The 16,803-nt window shown below is 44.9% G+C and overlaps 1 protein-coding gene across 1 annotated transcript in view; it reads right to left on the bottom strand.

Moving 5' to 3' along the window:
- Positions 1-16,271, bottom strand: part of LOC146185384 (glutathione S-transferase 1-like) — a 19,382-nt gene extending 3,111 nt beyond the window's left edge. The window contains exons 1-4 of the mRNA XM_084605517.1: positions 16,139-16,271; positions 11,234-11,326; positions 10,664-10,782; positions 2,168-2,272 (exon numbers count right to left, since the gene is read on the bottom strand). Of these exons, the coding sequence (XP_084461643.1) occupies positions 2,168-2,272; positions 10,664-10,782; positions 11,234-11,326; positions 16,139-16,271 (450 nt within the window). The remainder of the gene's footprint in view (positions 1-2,167; positions 2,273-10,663; positions 10,783-11,233; positions 11,327-16,138) is intronic.
- Between the last annotated feature and the right edge of the window lie 532 nt (positions 16,272-16,803).

Here is a 16,803-nt window from a genome sequence, read left to right as displayed (position 1 = left end):
GCAAGAAAGATACACAAACAGCGCGTTTTGTTTAAGAATGTACGATGCGACCAGTGCTCTGCTTTGTATCTTAGCCCTTGCTGTTTCTCAACTTCTCAGCTGTTTTTTCAGTGTGTATCATTGTATCACGTCAGTTCTTTCGTTCCTGTTGTATTTCTTTCTTTTTTCTATCCATCCCCTTACCAACAGCTCACTCTATAAAGCCTCCAAGTTAGCACAAAGGTTAAAATGAATTCTTCACAGTGTAGTTTGACCTTGTCTCGCCTTCCTTGGACCAATATTTAACAAATGCGCATTGGCGTCCTGTACCTGACCGGATATTTGCAACAAGGCACTCCTATGCACTTTAGAAAATAATGCAATGCATTGTGTCTTAAGAGTGCCGCATTCGCATGGCAAAGCGCGTTGCAATGCATTTGGCAAAGCTATGGTGGCTCAGTGGCTTTAGCTTTTTTCTGCTGGTCCCAAGGTCGCCGGCTGCCAAAAACGTCCTAGCGGTGTGCGACGAAGACCATTTAAAGGACTCCAAAGGCCTAAATTACTGCAGGGACCTTCATTAAAGTTAAGTTCATATCTGGCGCAACGGGACAGTAAACCCCTTATGTTGTACCACAAGAACGCTGAAAACGCTCCGCTGTAGTGCTTGCATGCGTTCTTATTTGTCTAAGACGAAACGCTCAGGTCCGTGAACGACCGCATCAACGGTACTCTCATACATGAACGTACCTAAATTCCTGGCAGTCATTTCGCGGCCGCGGTTGCAAGGATACAATTAACTTGCTCCGTTTGCTCCTCTTCACGTCCACTGATTATTTGAATATTATTTCTCAAAGCGAATGCGAATCTGTGCCAAGGATTTCACACACGTGCCAATGGGCCAGAACAGACTACATTTTCTCTCAGTTATCGCTTTTAGCCATTTATTGTCTTTCGCCATCGTCATCATCAGCTGGCCTAATACCCACTCTTTGGAGAAGGCCTCCCCCATGTCCCTCCAAATAACCCGGTCCTCTGCTAGCTCCGTCCGCATGACCCCAGCAAACTTCTTAACCTATATAGCTCATACGCTCACCTAATTTTCTGCCGCCCCCCGCTACGCTTTCCTTCCTTTGGGATCCTAGCTGTTACCCTTAACGACAATCGCCTATCCTCTCTTTCTATTACATCTACTCCCCATGCACATTTCTTCTTGACTGTCTTGAGGGGGTCTCGGAAGAGGGATCATTTGTGGGCACATTCACAGTGTGCATCGGTGCACTTCAATGCACAAAATACGAGCTTGAACAAGCGTATAGTTCCACAGGCCTCTGGTAGGGTAGAGATCATGATGCCTCTGGAGACTATTGCAGTGCGCGTGCCGCGGCGAATGCCGGGCATTGTCACACGAGATGTACGTGGTTCTCTATGTCAGGTGTTGGCTGGGAGCAACATGATCAGAGTGCAACTGGAGGTCTGGTCTCAATTGTTCTTTCTTTTTAATTTTGTTGAATATGCATTCAGGCCATTCCCACTTACCGAGTATGTTCTCGGTGATCGCGGTGCGTGCATCTCTGTTTTAGGGAGGCCTGCAAAACCGCTGATATGGAAAGCAAAACCGCATACCTGTTTGTTTTTTGCATTCCGACCATCTATAATTTTTCTCATGCGACGTATAATTCATATTTTATTTACTTTTTTTCATGTTAAAGAGTACAGTTTCTAGTTTCCGTTCGATTCGGGAGCAACTATCTCTCTCATACTTCGCGAGTAGCTTTGCTGTCGTTTACACGCTATAGGTCTTCTTGCCTGCTGCTTTTTATTACAGGTGCACCTTTTCCTTTGGGCTGTCTTCATGCCAACATGGTATAAATAAATACAATTAAACTGAAATATAACTGGCGTCGTCACACCCCTGTTGTGAGCGAGTACTTGAGTTAGCTTTTTTATTTTTGCTCTTAATATAACACTTCGTGAAATGATAATAAAAGAGCTCAAAACACTTTATCTGTCGCCTGTCGTTCGCCCTACCTGCGTGCGGTTTCGTTCTCTTCAAATAACTCGACAAAGGGTCCACTTCAGCGCACTTCAGCAAAGGAGCTCAGTGCAACACCCCATCTATGGGCTACACACGGCGGAATTCGTGCGCTTTGGAGCCGCTCTGTTCAGCTTTGGAACGCGACGTTCTTACCTGGTTGCCGACGAAGTACTCCGTGCCGTTCTGCTTCAAGAGGTTCTCGAAATACCGCAAATATCTTGGAACCTTTTCCCGCAGGTCCTTTGCTTCAGCTAGTTTCTGAAAGAGAAAGTAAACAAAGGAAAGTTTAAGTTTGTTTGTTTTTGTTTGTTAGTTTGTATATTTGTTTGTTTATTTGTTTTCGCACTATTAACCCCTGAATAGAATATTTATACTAGTCAAATCTTTATTGTTCAGATAAGGCATGCGCAAAACGGCTATTTCGAGTTATTTCTGACGTGCTCCGGTCACCGTGTCTCGTCCAAAGAGCAGAAATGAAGTTTCGCAGCTTTTTGTGCGCGTTTCGGAAATTACAATCTTTTTGTTTTAACGGGGGCCAAATATTGAGCACAAAGTTCGTGGTGTAGTGCGTGGCATCGTTTTTCAGGAGATACAACAGAATTTCCTTAAGCTTTAAAGAGTAGACTACCATTTGAACGAACATCATTTAAACGAAGTATTCAGTTGCATGAACTTTCCAAAATGACCCATCGAAGGTCCATTGAACGCTACGCAAACACGTTTCATTTCGAACTTCAGTTATTGCTTATTTCAATTCAACGAACACTTTCCGCGGCGTCATCCTGCTTCTCCTACGTCATACGGAGGACCTCAACAAGCACAACTCACACCTTTTTGTTGGATATTTTTACGTTGAACCGCATTTCATTACCACGTGACGACAATTGGTCGTTATCTAGGTTTAAACTGAATGGGCTGTGTGAACAAGCTTGTAGCAAGCCAAATCCATGAACTGGCTTTGCACGCTTATTGAGCTCCACAGCCATAGCCAGAGCTTCAGCCCTACAAGGCCTTCTAGCTCCAAGAAAGGCGTACGTATGCACGCTGATTAGCCATTATCTATACGTGCTGAAGCAGCGACGTGGTTGGAGAAAGTGAATGTCTTTGCTGCCCAGTGGACCATCATGCGGACAAGGTTCACGAGGTCTTGAACACGGTGACTAATTTCAAGACCACTACAGTCCTTATTTCAAAAGTGCTCCAAAAGGTTTCTGCTATACATTTCTTGCAGTTGAGCGCAGTAATAAATGAATGGGTTGAAACATGATTTGAAAACCCGATGTTTCATGGAGCTAATGAAAACAAGTCTTAACAAACTTTTTTCCTAAGGTCCCTTGAAATTCGTTTAAGGGAAGTTTCACTGTAGTAATAAGAGTAATCAAACATGAAAATACATTAACCACAAAACAAAAAGTTGAGTCAGAAGATTCGTCACATTTTGTGTTTACTACCTTCACCGGCCACCTGATTATCTCGTTTTTGATTCTCCGAAAGAATGACGCGTCTAAGACAACCGACGGACACAAGGACCATTAAAGAATGTGCTTAAAGCTGTTACCCGTGACAGTCCCTTTTCTGTTCCTTTATTTCTGTTTTCTTTATCATGCAGGTAGCTACAGGGAAAATACTCAGTCTCCTCTAAAACTCCTTGCCATGTGTTAATCGAGGCGGCCATCCTATCCTAGAAGTTTTTTTTAGTTTTCGTCACATCGCCTCAGCCTCTTCATTCCTTACTTTGCCCTTTGCTTCTATCGTATCCGCTCTAAATCTCATAGATTACGACACATTTCGCTCATTTCCTGCTTGTATGACGGACTTTGTCAAAGACGTACATCAAGATGGAAACATGCCCATTTTCATAATATTCCGTTAGTCGAAACATGCTTTTTTGATAAAGTCACTATCTTCCCCTTTGTCAGTGGGTCTTCAGAGCTGATTATAGAGAAGCTACCGAAGGAACGAAGATTCAAACTTTGGACTGGTATGGCGCCCTGTAACGCCTCAAAGTACCACAGTAAATTGAAACAGGGTGAATTAGAACCAATAATATATGTACCCACCCCGCCAAAATCCCGTTTGCGATTATAGTATTTAAAAATAAATAAAGATGCATACTGTTAGACACACGCAGAATTCACTGTGCGTTGCGCAGACTATGTACGTCGGTCATTTAAACATGGAAAACAATGTAAAGAATAGCACAACATTTTAGCCATCTCCTACACTGCTTTCAAGAATTGTGAGCGAACACAGTTTACGGCGCTGTTAGCCCGTTGGCAATGTGCGGAAGTGCTGAAACTAATGTTGTCTCAACTGGCAACTCAGTGCGTACTTTATGCGCGTGCGGAGACTGAATGCACTTATGACGTCTCGTGCAGTCTTATCACCTGTTTATTGCTTGCGTACACTGCTTTTAGAAAGTGTGCCCTTTTAAAAGAAATCGGCCGCTGTTTGTGAGGCACATGGGTACTTCATAAAGGCGCCTATACGGTGACACTGGCGGGCGGCAACGCCTAAAAGTAACTACCAGCAGGTATAGAGACCCGTTTCCGAATGAGAAGCGTATCTTAACTACCGGATCAGTCACACGCCCAAGAGGCACGCAAGCACTGCGTCACTGATAAGGCTGCATGAGACAGGTAATCTCCGGAGAAGTATATATACAGCAGAGCATGCACTGCCAGTGGTGAGAAAATTACTTCCAGCCCTATCGGTCAGAGGCAACGTGTCATCCGCGCGGTACTCAGCTTTGCTTTCTCTGTCAACCTTTCATCTCCCTTATACAAGCACCGCTCAGTATTCTACTCATTCCAGAAATGTTCGCAGCACTAAGCTTGAAGGACGGATGCTCTGCTATCTTCGCTCTCGGTGATTTTAGCACTATTACGAACCGACTTAGAAGATTGCCTGCATAAATAAAGGAGAATATGAGAATAATTTTAAATGGTAAACAGGTTGAACACATGGTGCAAGATGATACGACGCCAAAACTCGCAGTGCCACCTTCGGTAGTACTCGCAATATCTGAGCATGCTGCGTCTATGTCACAGGCGGATAAGAAATGCAGTTTTTGCTGAACCAGCCGCGCCGGCTCAATGGCTTTGGCGTTCTGCATGCTGATTCCAACGTATCGGGTTCGATCCCGGTCGCGGCGGCTGTAATTCAACGGACGTGAAACATAAAAGCGCCCATGTGCTGTGCGATGACAGCGCATGTTACAAAGCCCCACATAATCTTAACTAATCTGGAGTCCTCGAATAGCACAGGCTATTAGAATAGTAATACAAATTAATAATAAAGTTGGATTAACGGTATATGTCGCATTGGAATTTTACATAATGTTACAGGTAAACAAATCTCGCTATAAGCTATACAGAAAACATTCGTTTAATATCCAAGTTAAACATTATGCCAATGCTGGCATCTTATTATAACATTAACAAATTATTCTGTAGATTAACATTATGCCATACACATTAGTTTCACGTTTTAAAAGAATATTGTTTTAATGTAAGTTTTTTTTTTCTTTTTTTTTTTTTTACGGTATAGTAATGTTTGAACCGCAATCGTAAAACAGGATTAAAGATGTATTTTGAGCATTGGGTTCCAGAATCTTTCACATTCTGCTTTCAGTAAAGATGTTTTTCAGCTAGCAGTAGTTTGCAACTAAATAATTTAAACCATACCAACAATGTATGCACGGCCTAATTATTTTGTTACAAAACTCTGTTCACTACCCTTTCGCATCTAAAACAATAAAACAGCCACGTGTAATAGCTATATACGCTTCATTTCATGAACTCTGTAACGAATGTAGGTTTTATTTGCATGTCATGATGTATTGTAGAGCTCAAGCGTCATCCTCCTTGTTAGTCTTTGGAAAGCATTGGGTACCTTCACACCTGGCGGGCCTGCCTGCTTGTGCGAGGTTGCTTTAATATTTTAGAGCAAGTCGCATTTTCGTGTAAGTAAATTAATGAGGGACATGTATTCCTAGCATTTATTTACAATTTCATAGAAACGTCAGAAGAAAAACGATATATTAACACTGAAATAACGTTTGACGAAAACAAATAACTTACAGTGCCATAATGTTTCGGTGGACTGTGACCCTCACATCCTTAATAGCTTCAGGGCTATTCAAATCCTACAATCCACAATCCAATCCGTTATGTTCGTTGCAGCTGCAGTGTTGGCCCTGGGGCGGCCGCACTGCATGCAAGAGACAGAACTAACGCCGTGACGTTTGCGCTGCAAACAGTACAATCCCTGCCCTATTCTTGGCTCCCGTAATCGGATCAAGGACATTGAACGCGCATCGTTCAAAGGCTCCGTGCAAAAACACTTCCCGGCGAATGGCCTTGCGGCGATTTTGCGTGCTTCGATTTTTCATTAAGAAGCCCTTGCAGCTTCCGCCGTCTTCCTCCTGTGCTGCTGTGCTCAGCAACGGTTCGTTTATTTCCTGCGAACTCGCCTGTGATCGCCGGCGGCAGTGCGGAGACGACAGGCAATGCAATCAATTACTTCGACTCTCTGCTGATGACACACGATAGTGCCGCGGCGCCGTTTGTTGCAGTTAGTGAATGTTCGAAGGCTGCCACGGTTAATTTAGTCCTGTTTTAATTTCGCGAGGACAAAGCGGGCGACTCGCTAGTGATGAAAGGGGATGGGCTGCACTTCGCTGCAAGTTGGGTATTTAGAAAACGTAGTGACTATCCCAAAGAAAGGTGGATTTACAAGCGGATACACTCATCTTCAATATCAAAAGAATGAAAGTAACAGCTGCAGAACTATTAATGCATTTTAGGCAAGTGCTCAAATTATTACACACCTTAAAGCTGGGAACAGAGTCGAGAATCCAACAAAAGTGACTGTGCAGTTTCTAAAGCGTTTACTTCTACTTATGCGGCGTATATAGTGGAAATAGGAATATGAAATTTGCCATAAATGTGTATGTGATCTGAATATTCAAAAACTGTGCTAGCAGGTTGAAACTGCCTTTCACTGAGGAAACAAAAATTTCTGCCATGTGTTCCAAACCGCACAAATATGATTCGAGAAGAAGAAGAGGAGGAGGAAAGGCAGGGAGGTTAACCCGTAAAAGCAACCGGTTTGCTACCCTGCACTGGGGGAAGGGGGTGACTGGATATAAAAGTTGTTAGAAAGGGATGGTTTAAGTTAGTACAGTCACATCACAGACATGCCACATCACAGACATGCCACATCACATCACGTCACAGTCATATCACGTAACATAACAGCAAACTCATAGTCTTTCGATTAGGCCTGTGCTTTTCATAAAGCGGAGCAGTGGAGAAGAAGAAGAGGGATATTATAGAAAGACCGATGAAGGAGTTGAGGAAAATTCGAAGGGTATAAAGGAAAGAACAGTGAAGGAAGGCATGGGGGCTAAAGTAAAAAATATAGCCATGCAATCTGAATGTCATACTTTTCAAAGTCTCGAGCAGAAATTGTTCAGAGTTTCTCCGAAATCTAGTGCAAAACGGTAAAAAATAATGAACAATAAATTTTAAAACGTACAGCTCCTTTGCAGAGCAGAGTGAAGAACCTAAAATGTTTCAAGGTGATCAAAAACTTCCATACAGATCTGGTAAACACCGTGAATTGGGGTATACATCAGCAGCAATGTTTATACTGAAACGCAGTTTTTGAGATGGAACTCAGCGCTTAGTCTTAGGTTCATTCCTGTTATCTTTACTTAAAACACCCAGATATCCTAGTGTCTATTGGTACGCTCATCGGTGATCAGTCACCTCGGCTAAAAAAGGTTTATAGGTGCGAAACACGTGTCAAGTGAGTGTAGGCTCAGGGTTCGTGATTATAATTTCTACTCACGATCAAGGATTTCCGCAGAAATGTCGTAGAGCTCCGAAACACAACCTCATTAATTATTCGGGGGTGGTCGAAACCCTTGCATAAAGAGTGCTCGCCTTGATCCTATAAAGTCTCACCGACACAGTGGACGCCACTCGCTCACTCCGTCTGGGAGACATGTACTACAGTCCACGTACTTGAGCAAAATAAAGGCAGCATCGATCGACGAGAAAAACTTCTCTCCGCTGAATCCTTTTCGTCGACAGGATTACGACCATTCTAGAAGTAATGAAGTTTGAAGGATGTTTTTATTTTACCTGATTTTATCGGGCAAGCCAGGACCCGTATGTAAGTAAAGACAAAAGCAGAAGGAGTTGCGGCTGAACAGGATGGAGCGTTTCGAGAATTTTAACAGTGTAGTCAAAGCCGGAGTGAAAGAGGGTGTCTGCACAGGCGGCTCAAGAGGAGCGTATCTTTGCTTCTTTTTTTTTTTTTTTTTTTTTAAGCGTGTGCCGGAGAAGCATCTCTGCCGTCTCCGGAGGACCATACACCCACTACATCAGCGACAGTAACTGAACAAGATGACCAATCAACGGGTTTCCTTTGGTTGCTACTGTTCTTAGGATATAAATGGCGCCTACATGGGGTGTCTCCAAAGAAAGCCGTCAACTTGCATGTGCTCAAAATGTTCTCCGCGAAAAACATTTCAGTGAAGACTGGGGGATTAAAATGACAAAAAAACTAATGTCTGCTAATTGGACGACTGAATGCCAAAAAGCGCAACGAAGAGCCGCTCCGCTTTCAACGCAATCGTTCCGAAGGGCATTGTTCTGAGGCAATTCATGAAGATTTACATGTTTCCGGGGCAAGTTTCTTAACTTGAGGTGATCACGTGATGTTTTAGTCTGTCACAATTCTCAGAAACGTGTCACCTGCATTTAACGCAGGGTGCGTTGCGTACAAGGTCAAGTGGCACAAAATTACTTGCAAGTGCCATTCTGTATGTATACAAAGGGCATAAACAGAAACTTAAGATGTCCTACCTCACTTTCAACACTACAGAACTAGAGTTACTATATAGGCTTATATAGTAACTCTAAACGGAACTAGCCTTCAGCGCCACAGTATGGTTGAAGAATTGTACCAACCAAAAGTAACAGACAGTACAACTGTACAAAAGGCAAAATTGAAAGGTATAGAGCAATGACTAACGCTGAAAAAAAGAAAAGCGGAAATAAGAAACGTGCTAATGATGGGAATTAAAAAGATCAGTATAGGCACCGCAATGAAAAAAAAAAAACTTACCAGCATAGCAATCTACGAGGGAACTAAAAAATATGACACTTAAGCTCAGTGTTCAAGGGTTTGACGCGACAGGGCTAATCGCTCCCGTATTTAGCTTCCCTTACAGACCCTCCTATGCGCGTACAGTTTGCACTCGTTTCACCACTAATCCCCTAATGTGTGCATCTGTTATCTCACATACATTTATTGGAAATTTGTCCTAAGCTACCGCATCACGTAAGAGAACACCCGACATAGGTATAGAGCTCTACAGCGTGTCTCACTCGGTATTCCCGGGTCCCGGTGGGTTCGATTCTTATCTCGCAGCAGCTACCTGAGATGGAAGTTCCTGCCGAGTCGATGTCACTTCGTCTCGTGACGTCACACAACACGCCGACCAATCAGTTCCTGCCACCTGCCCGAGACATGTGTGTGATTTTTGCTCACATAGACATCGCCGGCGCCGGATTTTCTTCAGAATGGGACATGTAATGCTATAGCGTTATGTTAAAGACGATCCTGTAACTTGCAGGGACCGACTCCGCGATCTCCAGATGTCCCCTCCAAATGTCCCGCCAAACTTATCAGCAGCGTTACCCTCCAGTCAACTTTAACACGAATCTATGTGCTCAAACAGTAGCCTGCACTGAACACCAGTTTTGTTTTTTTTTTAATTACGTTATCCGACACATCGAAAGATGACGTGCCATGCCGAAGTCGGCACATAGCTATATGCATGCAGTGTTCATCGGAGACAAGCTGTTTGTTGCGCGCAATTTAAATTTTATCGACGTAAAATAACCGATTCTCCTTTCAAACCTAGTTCATTTTTCCCATCTTTTGTTGAATGGATTGACAACTAAACGCTTGAACTATAGTTGGAATCGTTTTCCTTTGCGGCCGTAATTGAATTGCGTTATCGGCAGCTGTGTGGAGCTACGTAGCATAAATATGGCACCTCATCGTGCAAACCGCGCTCTATTTACGACCGTTCGATCACAGCGTACTTCTCCCTTTTTCTACAACCTCGCCATCAGCGACAGTGCATACATTACCCTTGCTTGCATATGACGTTGTCAGTACAAATGCAAACGAGGTAAGCTGAATGACGGAAGCAATCAACTGTGTCTTTACCGTACGATCTGTATGCAAGTTACGGAAATATCAGTACGTGAAACGCGCAGGCACATAATTATTTTCAGACTATCGGACGAACTGTGTTGCAGGTAGCCGTGTGTAGAAAATTGTTCTTCATGAAACATTTTTGTTTAATTTTAAACCTGTTTCAAATACGTTATATCAATATTTTGCTATCTAAACCGTTAAACTTACTCAAACTGAACTGATTAAAAGTTGCCGTTAAACTTTACTTACTGCGTGGAACAGGACTAACGGTGTTTGTAGACAGTTCCTTCTCACGGCTCTCCCCTGCTGTCGCCTAAGCGCTTATTCCTTGGTATTGTTACTTATCCCTCATCTCTCGATAAAATATATTCATCTCCCTATCACCCCGATCTCCCCTCCACTCACGTCTTCTTCGGGCGCTAGTCTCTGTGGCTTGGCGTGCCGCACGCTGGCGAAGAGGGACGCGATGCCTGTCACAATGGTCGCACACTTCGTTGCCTCTCGAGCGTCCTTGCCCTCCAAACCTGCGGGGAAAGAAAAAAAAGTCAGCACTTATAAAGATTTACGAAGTCAGACGCACGGCCGGAACGTGATGCTTTGCGCATCGCATACCCAGATGCTAGACACAATTAAGGGACATTACTTTGGCGCCATGAACCAACTTCGTCGACATTCAAGTACAAAAGTACCGAAACCAGACGCTGTTCCTGCATCTAGCTGGCATAATGTTTTCATCTCAGCTTTGAAGGCTAAAGCCAAAGCTTTAATTATCGTTTACTTGTGATTTACTTAATGCGGGCACGGCATACATAGGTGAAAATGGAGCAGTCGGCTTCAATGTCGTTTTTTTGCATTGCGACGTTCACTCTCACCACAGACTGACATATATTTGTTGGAGTGCCGTATAACGTTCATCAGAATGTACCCGAGAGGCTTACGTGCCTCTATCGAAGATGTCCCACGCTCAGCACTCACCGTACTGTCTGGCGATGTAGACGCAGATGGCGTAGTCCGAGCCCAGCATCTCTCCATCCGCGTACAGCACGGGCAGGGAACCAAAGGGAGCAGCTGTGCAAGTAGACATTTATAGTACCGGTTGGTTTAAGAGGAGTAAAAACACCGTGAATTCGAGAGCACAGCATAAGCAGGCATGGCCCATGAGAATAAAGGAAGTGGCCTTTGGGTTGAACAGCGCTTACTATATATACAGTGTGGCGCATAGGTCAGCGCCTTCGTATAGTACAACGCGCGACTGCTCACCGATACATATCCTGTACCTTTTTCTAACCACTCTCTTCCCTATCAGTATACGTCCACCCTCCATCCTTCCAGCGCGTCTTGTCCTTGTTTTGCCAGTGAAATAAATGTGGCGCTGGTTCTCGATGTCATAAGTACATACAGCATGAGAGGATTGTACCACAGCTGCCACTTCCCCTTTGATCATATTCTACATTCACACATGTGCTCTAACCAGGCACATCACGCACGTGCAGCTACGGCTAGGGCTAGCATTGATCGGCATCTTCAGGCTACATTCTTACGAAGAAAGAGGGATGAAACAACCCCCGTCGAGCGAACAGTGCATGCAACGTGTAAAGGTCGTCGGCATGCAGGCGCTCTTCAGTGCTCTGGGACATCCTCCTCTGTTTAATATCGTTCTGCTAATTTCTCCTTCCAACTAACACCATCGCCAAAATTAATACTTCCTTATTGCTTCATTGGTTTTAATGGCTGTTGGTTCCTTTTGTTGGAATCGATCAGACGCTAGGCGCATGATTACCAAATTTCAATGTTGGTAACGCGTCTTGTAACGCTGCACATGCATAGGCAATCGGTGACCTTCTCACCTATCGATGAACAATACAAGGTATACCCGCTTTGGTGGCTTTGTGGCTGCGGCGCTCGGCTGCTCAGCCAAAGGGCGAGCGATCGAATCTCAACCACGGCGGCTGCGTTTTGATTCAGGCGAAAGGCAAAATTAGCCACAAGCGGGGTGATGTAGGCGCAGGTTTAAAAAAAAAAAAAAAACTGTTGTTTGAAAATTGTAAGGAACCATCCAATGTGGCTCCTCTCATAGCCTATGCGCATCTTGGTTAGACCCCGCATAACATTTATCATACCATATAACGCGCAGCATACAACACCATACTACCTCCCCCCCTCCCCCCCCCCCCCTCCCCCCAGCGCAGTGGCGCAGTGGTTACGGCGCTTGACTACTGTTCCCAAGGATACGGGATCGAATCGCGGCCTCGGCGGCAGCTTTTCGATGGGGGCGAAAAGCAAGGCGCTCGTGTGCTGTGCGATGTCAATGCTCGTTAAAGAACTGTCCTCCACTACGGCGTCTCTCATAGCCTGAGTCGCTTTGCGACGTTAAACGCCACAAAACGAACCAAACCAAACATACTACCTGTGCAAGTTATTTCTCTGCAGGGCTGGGGATAACGGCAAGTCGAACGCTTTGAGAAGGAAAAACGAAAGCAACGATTCTGTATTTTTTTTTTTCACTCTCTAGTCGTTGTGGAGCAAGCTGTCCGAACTGTAGGAAGTGTTTAGCCACAAAGCGGCGTGCGAGGCCCGTGCACCAGCGATAGCGCAGCGAGCGAAGTTCCTTGCGGCAGCGAAGCATTTGTGGAACGCAGAGGCAGTCTCGCGTGAAACGCGCTCGTGAAGCGAGTTAGGAGCAAATCAATTTCCTGCGCTGCGCACCGGTCATGGTGCGTTGCTGCTGCTGCTCCGAACAGCCCCCTCACCACAAAGACAGACAGGTAGAGAGGGAGAGAGACAGCAGCCCGAAACGCCTCATTTCTGTCGGTTCAACGCGAGCAACATCATTCGGTGCGGAGGCAATTTCTGTTATGCCAGCGCCACTGTTGCGGCCCAGTTCGCACGTAACAAACATTATATATATTACGTGTCATAACGACAGAGCCCTGCTTTTGCTGCTGCTGTTGTGCTCTATTTAAATAGCATATGCGTCACTCTTGTCACAGTATTTGTCGCCGCTGCAGTTCGGCGCCGGATTAAATGGAAGAGTTCTTATTATGTGGCATCTGTGCTCGCTGCAAGAGCTACAGTCCGGGAAATTATGCCATTTGCATTACGGGATATTGAAATCTTCAGAAATGCCATTGCGCTCTACTCTTCGGAGCGAGCTTTTTCTTTCTTTTTTTTTTTTATTTCAAATACAGTGAAAAGCATTCGACTCCCGTTCCTTCCGTCCTCTAACCTTTCCCGCGCCGAAGGCTGAGGTGATTCCAGAATGGAAACTCCTCAAATCTGATCGATACTATCCGAGCCGTATGGTACGCCTATTTGGCATGGTCATAGAGACAAGCGAGCAGTTCTCTGAATGCCTTATTTTTCGGGTATTCTTGTCATAGCAAGCTGTCATGGGAGATCTTCTAATGAAAACATCTATGTCTTACGTTATGGCGAGAAAGGCGGAAAAATGAAAACCCGGCCTGATGTGCTTCTGCCCTTCGTTTTAACTGGTTAGGCCTAAGTTTCTTCGTAAATCGTGCTCTGGTTAACTCACGAATACACGCCTGTCAGAGAGTTCCTTGTCTTTCGACAAATAGCTGTCATTCCGCATCCCCTCTGTTCCCTCGTTGTTTGCATAACACTGCGCCTCTCGAGAGCCCGTCGTGTACCGTTGGTTGATAGCCCATCACGGAAAGAAACGGGCGTATCGTGCTCAGAAGCCTCGGCTGCCACATAATGCAAATTCAGTGAATCTTTCACTGAACATAATGAGGACGACTCTCTTCCTTTATTTCCGACGGCTGACTATGCACCGAAAACATGACGTCTTCTCATCAGAAGATTAAGATGACGAATCGTTTCCGGCATCGCCTAGGTACGTCACCCACGAAGTAACCATCAGTCACTTGCGCGTATATAGTGTCCTTTTTGCACTTTTATGTCCACGCACTGTGACCCACAATAATTTTAGCAGTATCAAACTTACAAGGCACGTGTTCGAACTTCGTTATCATCTCCTGGGCACGACTTTGCAAGTCAGATGCGACGGTTGTGATGAATGCTGCGCTCACCGACTATGGAGTTTACTGTCACTATAATTGATGGCAGTGAGGGAGCTTTTGTTAATCAACAAGATCATCTGGTAGACATCAATTGGTTAATTCGTCATTACTGTAGCATAAATTAATTGATGATGATTTGATTTTGTTGATGCAAGAGTAGCCAGACTAAACTCTATCGTGAATTACATATTTTGCGGGATGGGAGGGGGAGAGGGGAGTCAAAATCAGAATTCCCAGCAGCGCAGAAAATGGAAAAAAATTCCAGCGGGTGCCGTTCGGCACTAGGGACAAAACACTAGGCGTCCTGCATACGGGTTTGATTCTGAGACCTCCTGGTTACAGTTTCGGCAGAGGAAGAGAGCAGTCCATCTAGACAGATGTAAAATAGGGTATTTTACATCAGAAAGTTCCTTCCACAGTCGGATTCACAGGCACAGCCAAAATGAAGTAATATCATGCCCTAACTAATCGTGGTTTTCGCGATACAACCTCAATTGCGTTTTAGCGATGACCGTAAATAAGATCCATGGTGAAAGCATAGATCAATCAATCAGTAAACGGAGCTGTCGGCCGCAACCTCAAAGAACCAAGGAAACTTGTCAACATTTTCTGGCACCAGGAAGTTTCTCTTATATTCCGAAGCCGTCCCAGCTGCAGTTAACGTATTCCAGCGCTCAATGCACTGAGCTGGCTGTAGAGCAAATTACCACTCCTGCAGCTGGTGATACATCAAAACGTCGCTCCTGAGCCTTTCAACGCACCAAAAGTAGTGCAGGCGTCTTCGTCGTTGTCTATATACGCTGAGTTATGCGAAAGAAAGTACTGCACTCGGTATGCTGCTGCTATGTGTACACATCCATGCACCGAGGATAAAAATTAATATTAATGCAGAGGCGCATGCAATAATTGAATATCGTGTTCCAAAAGTGTTCCATCGCCTGCCAATGCCACAGTACTACGGTATAAATGTTTGCTGCTAGGGGTATATCTATATAATTTTGCATTACGTTATCATCCAGCTATCGATTAGCTTCTAAGAGAAGCTGGAAGCGCATATAACAGGGGCAGCATAAAGTATGGTTCGTGGATGAGATAAGGAAGTCTGCTCGGAAAAAGTATCTGCAGCTGAAACTGGACCAGTTTAAATGGAGGTCTACGGGAGAGGCATTTTCCTTGCCGTGGACGTAGTCAGGCTAATGATGATGATGATTATGATGATGATCATCATCAGCCGGCAAGTTTTTTGCATCTCGATTAATATCCTATGCAAAGATATTTTCTGTTTCAGTGTGAGGAACTGACACGGATATGCGAGCATAAAATAAGCGCTCTTGGTATTTATTTTACACTCACCCCCTCGGCAAGAAATTAACAAAAGATAACTGCCCCCACCCGTCCCCTATAATGTTCATAACCAGAAAGTGCATATCGAGCCACACCATTAAACCCCTTCCTCACATACCGCCAGAACAGACAAGGACAAAGTAACAGTAAACACTCAGACGTTAGATGTCGGCGTACCAAAAGCCACTTCCTGAATAAGGTGAACTATGCGCTTTCCGGCCGGCGACAGGAAGTACAAAGTGACAGAAGCACTCTAAACTTTCCGAGTGCGCGCAGATAAGTCGTATGAACCGCATAGACAGCATAAGTGTTCCTTCGGCGCGTTTTTTGCGCTCTGTGGCAAGCAACCCACTGCCTCCCTAGGCGAAAACGCCAATGTCCTGCCGGATGACGGCGGCCCAGCAGTTCATTCACGGAAACGCTTACGTGAGCAGAAAAGAGCGGATTACGCGAAAGCGCGCATCATGCGGAGGCAAGTGTTCGGTTCATTTACCGGCTTCCGCCTCGGCCGCCTTGGACTTCTCGTAGGTGACGTACTCAAAGTCGACGCCGGCGTAGCTGAACAGTAGTGCCGCAAGGCGCCCGGACGAGGGAACCTTGTAGTCGACCAGCTTGTACTGAGGCATGGCTGGCCTGCGAAGTAGGGTGCTCTCATGCGAACATGGTGGACGTTACACGGACCAGTTCACACCGGCACGTTTGTGTACCGCAGCGGCCGAACATCCAGACAACGATAACCAATTCTTTTTGCTTGTAATAGCGGTGAATACTCGTTCAGATGTTTTAACAAACTCCTGACGCCTCCTGCGTCTACAGACAGCTGCGTTGTTCTTAGCTCCTGCAGCGTAAGCCGCTTGTATATTGTAGCAGGAAGTCATCCACTTCATCAGCTTATGAGATCCAGAGAGCTTATATAGAAACACAACGCATTGAATAAAGCATGTTGCATTTACACGCCAAACGATATCTTTAAATTGTTGATATTGTACCAGATCGATGCCCATACAAAGGAGTCCGTCAGTGGAATGAGAGTTCGCTGGTGCTTGTCGCAAAGTGACGGACGCTGCGTTATTATGACGTCCCATCTTTCAAGAACGACCTGATTCTTTAACGCTGATTCAATGCTCCAAGCTTTCCCAAGTTGACTCAGATTCAGCA

This window comes from Amblyomma maculatum, chromosome 6 (assembly GCF_055883805.1).
Source record: "Amblyomma maculatum isolate TAMU_Amacu chromosome 6, ASM5588380v1, whole genome shotgun sequence".
In the NCBI taxonomy this organism is placed as follows: Eukaryota; Metazoa; Arthropoda; class Arachnida; order Ixodida; family Ixodidae; genus Amblyomma; species Amblyomma maculatum.
The sequence above is the reverse complement of the archived record's forward strand: the minus strand, read 5'-3'. Positions and strand labels throughout refer to the sequence as shown.